The 11,621-nt window shown below is 35.3% G+C and overlaps 1 protein-coding gene across 1 annotated transcript; it reads left to right on the top strand.

Annotated features, from left to right (window-relative positions):
- Nucleotides 1-3,569: 3,569 nt before the first annotated feature.
- Nucleotides 3,570-11,037, top strand: LOC117904010 (kunitz trypsin inhibitor 5-like). The gene is made up of 2 exons (XM_034816540.1): nt 3,570-3,707; nt 10,401-11,037. Exons 1-2 carry the CDS (start codon nt 3,570-3,572, stop codon nt 10,872-10,874), a joined length of 612 nt encoding a protein of 203 aa, XP_034672431.1. The 3' UTR covers nt 10,875-11,037.
- Nucleotides 11,038-11,621: the final 584 nt, after the last annotated feature.

Genomic DNA, 11,621 nt, shown 5'->3' with positions numbered 1-11,621 from the left:
CCCCTTGCGAGCCTCTGGTAGGTGACTTGAAGGTAGGATTTTCTAGAATAGCCAACACTTGGTAAGCTTTTGGACTCTTAGGAGACATCCATTAGTTACCTCTTGCGAGCTTTTGACGGGTAATCCAAGGTTAAAGATCACCTTGAATGGTAAAGGCTAGTGAGAGGCTCAAACCATTGCAAGTTGCATCAGTGAGAGAATTAAAGCTGAAATCCAATAGAGGGATGCATTTATGCAGCACCTGTTAGAGAATTGACTTTAAGTTAATTCTCTAATGTGAGGAAGTGAACCAAGTGACCGGAGCTATGCTTTTGCATGAGGAACCTCCCCTGTATATCTGAATCTCCAAGGAATGCTTTTCTTCTTACGTTATTTTCATCACTTGTTGTGTTGTTAATCTAAGTCCAAACCTTTTTCAAACCAAAGTTTGTGTTTTATTTCTTAAGCTAATCTTGAAATGAAACAACACCAATTCACTTTGAATTGGTATCATTTTCAATCTTGAGTACCCTTCCCAGTGGAACGATCCTAGAGCCACTATGCTATAGTAGCTTTGTATTTGCTACCCTAGTTCATGGTGTTATAGGTTAAAAATTTTGTTGATTGCACCTGCCATCAAGGAGCACCAGCTGGACATACATCAGCTGAGACACCAATTAGGCATGAATCAGCATGCAATCAAATTTACACCAAAACAAACACCAAACACATAAAAGAATGTAAAAGGGAACTTAGACTAAAACATGACATATATAAAAACAAAAACGAAAACCATTAAGTGCAACCCTGATTCATTATCTTATCCACAAGCTAAAGACCATATATGAACCTAAAACAACCTTAAAAGAAAAAGATAGAGAATGCAACAAAGTTTCCCAATATAACATAACAGACCAAAAATGATAAATCTATAACTATCTAGAAATCATCAACAAGTATCAACAATAGCAAATGATAGAAAAAACAGAAGGGAGAATGGGTTTCACAATGAAAAGCTTACCTAAAGGTAAATGTTGGATGGTGACTATCTTCTTAGGAATTCAAGAACCACCAGCTCCCTTCTCTAGCTCCTTCCTCCTCTGGATCTTTTCTCCTCTTCTCCCTGAAGCTCTCCTTCTCTCATCAATTTCTTACCACTTCAAGCTCTCTTTCTTCCTCTTTAAAACAAATTCTCTACAGCCCCTCGAAAAATGTCGCTCTCTAACACCACCCCCAACCTACTCTCCTTCTCTCTCTCTCTCTCTCTCTCTCTCTCTCTCTCTCTCTCTCTCTAATTATCTCTAAAACAACCACTACTACTACAAAAAGTGAAAAAAAAAAAAAGTGTTCTTCTAGCTACCCCAAAAATGTCTTTTCTACCAAAGGTGGCCTCAAAAAGCGTCCCAAAATTGAGGGAAAAGGTCCCTCACAAAAGGTCAAAAGACCTTTAAAAAAAATTTAAAAAAAAAACGGCTAGGATGAGGATACATGTCCTCATTCTAAGCTAGGGCTGCTGAGGGACCTCTAATAATCATATGCTCAGACCTATAATAATCCTCTAATGGTCTCCAAAATATAGCTCAAAAATCAATAATGAGCCAAGTAAACACGAACCAATAAGGGACAATGAAAAATTGAGCAAAAAAAAGTCTTAAACACACTTTAAAAAAAAAAGTAAGGTGAGAGAAAAATAATAAAAAAATATGTGCTAGCAGATAAAATGAAGGTTATAGGCATATATCCGTTATTTGTTTATTTTGTGGTACTCTATATAAGATGAGTGGGTTAAATTAGTAGATCATTCACTTTCATCATGCACCCTTAATTTGTTTATTTCTTTTGTAATTACGAGGTATGTTTAATTCCTTTAATGATTGTTGGCTCCCACACCTTAATTTTTTTTTTAACCAAACTACATCTCTCACTTGGCATTTGTTTTCTAACATAAAGTAAAAAGGCCTCAATATCTGGTGTAAAAATGTAATTTGTATTTCTTTTTTAAATAAAAGTAAAAAATTTAAAATTTTATCTAAAATATAAGTTCAATAAAAAATTTTCTTTCATTAACATTCTTAATTAGACGGAGAGTTATCGTGTTCCATCAAAAGTCCTTCAGGAAATTTGAAGGCACTGAATTGGGACCACATCCCACTTGCAATCTCAACTCTTGAAGTATGTAAGAAAATATGCACTATGTCATAAAGCTAAGATAACGAGATCAAATACAAAGAAAACCAAGGAAAAATATAGAACATCGAAAAGTTTGCCACATGACCTTTATTGGCCACCATTTTTTTGTATGGTAACCAAAAGGTGTTTTTCCTATCATAGAAAACCATTTTGTACTTCTGCTTCATTTAAACAATCTAATGGCTATCAGAAGTAAGAGATTCAAAATTTTGTATTATTATTATTTTTTTTTCTACCAAAAACAAAGTATGGACAGACTTTGTAGGGAATATATTTCGAAGAGAAAAGGTGCCAAGATGGAGATGCTAGTTGATTGAAGGTGAATTTAGAGTACGAGTTGTGCTTACTACAATTTGAACCATTTTTAATTGGGTTATTTGATTAAAAGGGCCTCTCAAAATCTAATTTTTGAAATTTAACCACCCATCCTTTTTTAGCATCATTTGGACAAAAATATCCTAATTATTTTCTTGTAAAAATAAACATTTCTTTGAAAACCTACATGTAAATACTTAAAATTAAAAAGGGCATTTATGTCGAAAATTGATTACTTTTCCATAAAAAACATGAGAATTGTTAGATTTTCAATTTTGAGCATTATTTCATCCATTTTAACCAAATATTTCTTTTTAATTTCATCAGCTTCGTTAGTATAATACCCGTGTATCTTGTTTGATTAATTATCAAGTTTCCTTATTTGTTACAGACTAATAGTTTTCTATGTTCATGGGTTGAGAAAAGAGATTGAGGTTGCCTTGCTTACCAATCTAGGCTGGAACGGTTCTTCTGCTAAAATTTAGTGCAACTACATTTGGAAAACCAACATTTTATATATCTTATACTCACCCAATATGATTATAACCCTTTGGGATAGGGTTTAACTAGTACTACTTCTGCATTCTGCATTAAAAAAAAAAAAAAAAAAAAGTAGAAGCACCACTATGCAAATGAATTTTATAATTTATGAAAAAAAAAATGTGGGGCCATGATTGAAAGATGTAATTAAATATTTTTAAATTTGATAAACTCTCCTCGAACAATACTAATTAAAGACAGAAAACGTCTAGCTGTATTGATTGAGCAAGATCGATAAACAAACGTACTTATGACGTGTGAGGATAAGCTGTTTTGACTTTGTAATAAAGTACAGTTTGAACTTCAAACTTCTCTGCTGTAGTAATTTCTTCATTGAGGCTAGCTGAAACGATTCAAGTAGGGTTTTTGATCATCCATTTATAAGTAGAAGTTAAGTTAGGTACTAGTGATAAAGATTACAATGAAACACTACAAGTGCTCAAACTCAAAAGGATTACTCAACCCACATGAGAGCTCTATAAATAAGTTGTTTCTGCATTTTCTTCACATCATCATAAGATATATTTTCTAAAAGGTTAACAATAATGAAGACTACATCGTTTCTTTTCTCCTTGCTGCTCATTGCCCTTGCTGTGAAGCCTTTTCCTGTGGCTGCTGAAGCTTCTCCTGACCCAGTACTTGACACTGAGGGAAAGCAGCTCCGGTCCGGAGTTGATTACTACATCTTGTTATCATCACCCATGTCGTCTCCACGTTCACCACCATGAAGGGGTGATTCTAAAGTGGTCACACCCACGTCCTCCACCATAATCGCATTTTTTCCGCTGCGTTAAAGGAGGGTGTGGCAAATCTGCAGAGACGTGGTATGATGGGAAGCCACGCATATATATTTCACATATGGTCCTGAACTCGTGATCTACCATTTTTCTTTCTTCAGTAATACACCATCCATAGGAGATCATCAGGGTTTGGAAACCGATTACAGCAACTTGAATCAATGGCTGGAGGTAAGTAGACTATGCCTAGTCTTTTACAGATTCAGTTCATCTTGCAAGTGTTAATTTAGAATTGAATGTATCATATGAATATCTAACATTTGGTATCAGAGCTTTATAATCTTGCCTCTGCCTTGGTATCTATTTTGCTAGAGAATTGTTTTTTTTTTTTTTTAATGGTTTCTCTTCTCTGTAAGATACTATCTATAAGTTGATCATGCTTTAAAAAGAGCAAATAGCTTCAGCCTTGCCACCACATATCACAGGCCTTCATGGCACTGATCATTGCTGCCATTTAGGAGCCATTTTAAGGCATTCCGAAAGCGCATTTTCAATGCTATTTTGGGTTGTATTTTCATCCACTGCGGGCACCATATTTAGGAGCCATTAAAGCACTGCTGCTGGTGCTAGTTCAAGGGTTGTAGGCGCCCATTCATGTGTTATTTTTAGCCCATTTCAAGCGCCATTCAGGCGCTATTTAAATGCCGTTGTTGGTGCTAGTTTCAACAGCTGAAGGTGCCATATTCAAGCGCTGTTCACAGTGGCTGCTAGTGCTAGTTTCAAGCGCTTAAGGCGCCCATTCCGAGCACCATTCAGCAACATTCAGAGCACCATTCAGCCCCCCATTCCAAGCCTGTGAATGAGGGAATCGGGCTGCACTCCGGTGGATGCAGCCCATCCCGTTGGTCGTGGCATGCATGGTGCTGTTGGGGATGAAGCAGTCCACGGGTGGCTGAAAATTAGGAAGATGGGTTTTGTGTGGAGAACCTAGAGAGAGATTGGATTTCCAATGAAGCCCACTAACGAAATTGGGCTCATTAGTTAAATGAATGGACAGTGGCCCATTTTTACAAAATCAAGGGCTTTGTGTATTAGGCCATGAATTAAATAAGAAATTTGGGCCTATTTAGGTTCTAATGGCCCGGTCATGAATTACTTTTTATTGGGTTTTGAATTGATTAAGTTTTATATGGATTTAGGCACCCTTTCATAATCTAAAATCCTTTAATATTAATTCTGAATTATATGTGATCCTTTATACATGCATATTAAATCATTAATTTTAATGTTTGTATGTATAAAATGCAGCTTAATCTTGTGTTACATATATTAAATGTTGTAGCTATTGATGCATGCAAATTTTATCTAAATTGTATAAGATATATTAAAATATATATATCATATAATCTTAATGTCTAGTGAACCATATAATTTTTTTAATAATTAAGGAATAGCCACAGCAACCTTAATTATATAAAAATTATATATTAAGTAAATCTGTATCACATTATGGACATTAATTGTAATTAATTATATGAATATGACGATTTTACCCTATAGGGATTTCATTATATTTATATAATTAATTAGGATAAAATATTAATATTAATTTTCCTAATTTACCCACAGGAGTTGGGAATAATTAATTTAATAGGTTTATCATAAAGCTTATAGATAGAAAAATATCAAACTATATTCATAATAAATTTCATAATTAAATAAAATAGTTTGATAAAGTCTATCATAAAGATAAAGAATTTTATTGAATTAAAGATTTAGCCCACAGGCAATTTTTAATAAAATTTGATTCAATTTTTTAGCATGTTCTACATTGGTAAAACATGAATTTAAATTAAAGCCTCAGTTTTTAATAAGTTTGTAATATTTTTTTTGCAGTTTTACCTAGCATATCTGATATTCGTTGTGAGGTTCCCGAACTTAGGGGAGATAACTTTAAAATATGGAAAGAGAGAATTCTTCTTCAATTAGGGTGCATGGACATAGATTATGCTATAAGGAAAGATGAACCACATAAGATCACTGATACCAGCACACCTGAACAAATTTTATTGTACGAACGTTGGGAGAAATCTAATCACCTTAGCGTGATGTACATTAAGACAAAAATCAGTGCTGATATACGTGGTTCAATCGAGCAACATGAGAATGTCCGTGAATTGCTAAAGGCTATTGACGAGCAATTCATCACTTCAGATAAAGCCTTGGCAAGCACCCTAATTATGAAGTTCACATCCCTGAAGCTCACCGGTATAAGAGGTGTGCGTGAACATATCATGGAGATGAGGGACATTGTGGCTCAATTGAAGAAACTCGAGGTAGAAATGTCTGAATCTTTCTTGGTGCACTTTATCCTTAACACTCTTCCACCTCAGTATGGACCTTTCAAAATCTCTTACAACACACATAAGGATAAGTGGTCAATCAATGAATTGATGACCATGTGTGTTCAAGAGGAAGGAAGGTTAATGATGGAACAAGGAGAAAGTGCCATGTTGGTGACGCAAAGGAAAGGAAAGAAAGGAAAATCTCAAGCCAGTCAGAAAGGGAAGCAACAAATTTCTCCTAAATCTGACATTTAGAAAGACGAAAAGTGTTTTTTCTATAAAAAGAAAGGACACGTGAAGAAGAAATGTCTGAAATTTCAGAATTGGCTTGAGAAGAAAGGTAACCCTACCTCATTTGTTTGCTATGAATCTAATATGGTTAATGTAAACACCAACACATGGTGGATTGATTCTGGATCTACAATCCACATTTCAAATTCCTTGCAAGGTATGTAAAACCTAAGGAAGCCAGTGAAAAATGAGCAATTCATCTTATCCGGAAACAAGATGGGCTCGCATGTGGAAGCAATAGGGACATGTTATTTAACTTTATATGGTGGTTTTATTTTGGAATTGCAAAGGACCTTTTATGTACCAAGTTTCTCACGAAACTTGATTTCAATTTCTAGACTTGTACCGTTTGGATATTCCTTTCATTTTTCAAAAACATCTTTTAGTTTGATTTATAAATCTGATTGTGTTGGGAATGGTATCTTGTCTGATGGTCTTTATTGTATATTATTACAAAATGATACCGCTCATAATTCATTACATGTCCAAACTGGCATTAAGAGATGTGTTGTAAAAGAGGATTCCTCTACATTGTGGCACCGGAGATTAGGTCATATCTCCATAGATAGAATCAAAAGATTGGTGAATGATGGGGTACTTAGTACTCTAGATTTTACTGACTTTGAGACTTGTGTGGACTGCATTAAGGGTAAGCAGACCAATAAGTCAAAGAGAGGTGCTACTAGGAGTTCCACCATACTAGAGATCATACATACTGATATATGTAGTCTTGACATGGACTCTCATGGTCAGAAATACTTCATCTCTTTCATAGATGATTTCTCACGATACATGTATCTCTACATACTTCATAATAAACATGAAGCTTTAGATGCCTTTAAAGTCTTCAAGGCAGAAGTAGAGACACAATATGGTAAACAAATTAAGATTGTGAGATCAGATAGAGGTGGAGAATATTATGGTAGATACTTAGAAGATGGACAATCACCTAGGCCATTTGCGAAGTTTCTTCAAGAGCATGGGATTGTTGCCCAATACACCATGCCTGGTTCTCCAGACCAAAATGGTGTAGCAGAAAGAAGAAACCGAACTTTATTGGACATGGTGAGGAGTATGCTTAGTAGCTCAAAACTTCCTAAATTCTAGTGGACTGAAGCACTTAAGACAGCTGTGTATATATTAAACCGAGTTCCAACCAAGGTTGTCCCAAAAACGCCATTTGAGTTATTGAAAGGTTGGAAACCTAGTTTGCGACATATGCGCGTTTGGGGATGCTCGTCTGAAGTGAGAATTTATAATCCACAAGAGAAGAAACTGGACCCAAGGACTATTAGTGGGTATTTCATTGGATATGCTGAAAAGTCAAAGGGGTATAGATTTTATTGTCCATCTCACAACACTAGGATTGTGGAATCAAGAAATGCTAAATTTCTTGAATATGACTTGGTCGGTGGGAGCGATCAATTTAGAAACATAGTTTCTGATATTGATCATACAGAGTCTCAACCTTCCACTTCAAGTGATAGATTGTTTATTTTTCATAACACCCCTCAAGTACAAACGGGTGTTGAACGAACAATCGATGAAGTTTAACCAGTCATTGAAGTTCCACAAGTTGTTGACAACATTCCAATAAACCAAGTTGATCAAGAGTTGCCTAACACTTCTGAACAACAAGTTGAACCTCCTACTTCCTCGGAAGATATTGGTGCAACCTTAAGAAGGTCTGCTCGAACTAAGAGGTCAGCAATTCCTAATGATTATGTATTGTATCTACAGGAATGTGACTACAATATAGGAGCCGAAAATGATCCATAATCATTTTCACAAGCCATGAGTTGTAAAGAATCAGAATTGTGGTACAATGCCATGAAGGATGAGATGAGTTCCATGAAGTGCAACGATGCTTGGGACCTTGTTGAGTTGCCTAATGGTGCAAAAACCATTGGTTGTAAATGGGTTTTTAAGACAAAGAAAGACTCATTAGGCAACATTGAGAGATACAAGGCCAGACTTGTTGCAAAGGGGTTCACTCAAAAAAAGGAATCAATTACACGGAAACCTTTTCTCCTGTATCTAAAAAGGATTCCTTGTGCATTATATTGGCATTAGTAGCCTACTTTGATTTATAATTGCAACAAATGGATGTGAAAACAACATTTCTTAATGGAGAGCTAGAGGAGGAGGTTTACATGAAACAAACTGAAGGATTCCCCTCTAGTGATGGTGAGCAATTGGTTTGTAAGCTTAAGAAATCCATATACGGTTTGAAACAAGCATCCCGCCAATGGTATTTAAAATTCCATAACATAATTTCTTCATTTGGTTTTGTTGAAAATGTTATGGATCAATGCATATATCTTAAGGTTAGTGGGAGTAAAGTTTATTTTCTTGTTTTATACGTGGATGACATCTTACTTGCAACCAATGATAAGGGTTTACTTCATAAGGTGAAACAATTCCTCTCTAAAAAATTTGACATGAAGGATATGGGTGAGGCATCTTATGTCATTGGCATTAAGATCCATAGAGACAGATTTAAAGGTATCTTAGGTTTGTCTCAAGAAACCTATATCAATAAAGTTTCAGAGAGATTTCGGATGAAGATTTGTTCACCTAGTGTTTCTCCTATAGTGAAGGTGATAGGTTCAATTTGGACCAATGCCCGAAAAATGATCTTGAAAGGGAACAAATGAAGAACATTCCATACGCTTCTGCAATTGGAAGTTTGATGTATGCTCAGGTCTACACAAGGCCTGACATTGCATTTGCTGTTGGAATGTTAGGACGATATCAGAGTAACCTAGGTAAGGACCACTAGAAAGCTGCAAAGAAAGTGATGAGATATCTTCAAGGAACCAAATATTACAAGCTTATGTACAGACGAACAAGCAATTTAAAGGTAGTTGGCTACTCATATTCAGACTTTGCTGGCTGTGTTGATTCACGTAAATCAACATCTGTATACATTTTTATATTAGCCGATGGAGCTATATCTTGGAGGAGCGTTAAGCAGACCATGACTTCTACTTCTACTATGGAAGTTGAGTTCGTATCTTGTTTTGAGGCTACTTCACATGGTGTATGGCTTAAGAGTTTTATTTCTGGACTTAGAGTTATGGATTCAATATCTAGGCCGTTGAGTATATATTGCGACAATTCAGTTGCAGTCTTTATGGCAAAGAACAATAAAAGTGGAAGTCGAAGCAAGCACATTGACATTAAGTATCTAGCCATAAGAGAACGTGTTAAAGAAAAGAAAGTGGTCATTGAGCACATTAGCACTGAATTGATGATTGCTGATCCTTTGACTAAGGGCATGCCACCGTTGAAATTCAAGGATCATGTAATGAACATGGGACTTAGTTCCCTTATGTAGTTTTTATTGTACAAACTCTTATTATGATGTTTTCTCATATTGATGTGCACCTTTTAATTTTGAGAAAATTCAACTTCATTAGACCAAGAATGAACATAGGGTTTATTCATTAAGTAATATTAATATTGCCACATAAAGTAAAATGTTAAGAAATGAATGCACTGTAATACATGGAAGATAACACTCGTTATATAGAGGAATTATCGCCATGATTCATGTATTTGTTACTTAATATGGATAATTGATGGATTAAGATAGGACATTAAGTTAAAGGTGTGGACCAAGTGGGAGAATGTTATCATCACCCATGTCGTTTCCACGTTCACCACCATGAAGGGGTGATTCTAAAGTGGTCACACCCACGTCCTCCACCATAATCGCATTTTTTCCGCTACGTTAAAGGAAGGTGTGGCAAATCTGCAGAGACGTGGTATGATGGGAAGCCACACATATATATTTCACATATGGTCCCGAACTCGTGATCTACCATTTTTCTTTCTTCAGTAATACACCATCCATAGGAGATCATCAGGGTTTGGAAACCGATTACAGCAACTTGAATCAATGGCTGGAGGTAAGTAGACTATGCCTAGTCTTTTATAGATTCAGTTCATCTTGCAAGTGTTAATTTAGAATTGAATGTATCATATGAATATCTAACACATCCTGCCAGTTATCCATGGGAGAGGCGGTGGTCTCACCCTGGCAAGCACTGGGAACGAGAACTACCCACTTGATGTTGTCCAGGAACAACATGAAGTATCAAACGGTCTCCCATTGACATTTACGCCGGTGAACCCCAAGAAAGGCATGATTCGTGTGTCCACTGATCATAACATCAAGTTCTCTGCTTCCACAATCTGTGTACAATCCACTTTGTGGAAGCTTGAGTATGATGAATCGTCCAGACAACGGTTTGTCACAACTGGTGGGGTGGAAGGCAATCCAGGTCGTGAAACTCTAGATAATTGGTTCAAGATTGAGAAATATGAAGATGACTACAAGCTGGTCTTTTGTCCAACAGTGTGTGATTTCTGCAAGCCTGTTTGTGGGGACATCGGCATTTATATCCAGAATGGATACAGGCGTTTGGCTCTGAGTGATGTGCCCTTCAAGGTTATGTTCAAGAAGGCTTGAAGATTTGCCCACCACAACATCAATATTTGGTTGGCAGTTTATATGACTTCTGTGTTGAATACTAATTAACTATATATATGCATGTAATAAATCAAGGAGTACTATTCTCTTATATGTATTTGAATAATAGTGGTTGCTTGTATTCACATATATAGGAAGAGTTGAAGCTTTTTCTCAACAGAAAATTAATGTCCAAACTTCCTCTTTGCATGCGATTTATATCATTACAAATATAAATTCATTGTCATTTTCAGTTATATAGTAAAAGGGCCACAAGCGTGTATCAAAGAATAGTGCCTTTTCACATAAGCATATTTGGAGGTCGACTTATAATTTATATAGAGTAGTTATTATAGTTATGAGGAAGTAATTTTTATTTTTATTTTTTATTTTTTTAAATCTTGAGAAATTGTCAAAGCCACAACAATATTTTTCACTAGTATCTGAATTTATCCTCTTTTTTACTATTAATCTTTTTAGCAATGGTACATTAAAATGGGAAATAAAACTAAATATTTTGTTTTCATTCCTATTTCACTTTGAACAATGCAAAGTTGAAATGGTTATTTATTTCCATATTAATGTAAGGTAATAACGGGAATGACAATAAAAAATAAATAAAATTAACAATGATATTTGTACATACAATCTTTTTTTCTTTTTTTTTAAATATCTTTCAGATTTTTTTTTTTTTTTTGGCTAAATAATAAAAGTTTGTTTGGAAGTGTAATTTAAAAGTTATTCTCT

This window comes from Vitis riparia, chromosome 17 (genome assembly GCF_004353265.1).
Source record: "Vitis riparia cultivar Riparia Gloire de Montpellier isolate 1030 chromosome 17, EGFV_Vit.rip_1.0, whole genome shotgun sequence".
Classification (NCBI taxonomy): Eukaryota; Viridiplantae; Streptophyta; class Magnoliopsida; order Vitales; family Vitaceae; genus Vitis; species Vitis riparia.
The sequence above is the reverse complement of the archived record's forward strand: the minus strand, read 5'-3'. Positions and strand labels throughout refer to the sequence as shown.

What these genes read in the sequence shown, in the direction of transcription:
- LOC117904010 (XM_034816540.1), top strand. Translation starts at nt 3,570, where the DNA reads ATGAAGACTACATCGTTTCTTTTCTCCTTGCTGCTCATTGCCCTTGCT. An exon ending in GGTCCGGAGTTGATTACTAC is followed by an intron (nt 3,708 to 10,400) that starts ATCTTGTTATCA and finishes AATATCTAACAC; the next exon opens with ATCCTGCCAGTTATCCATGG.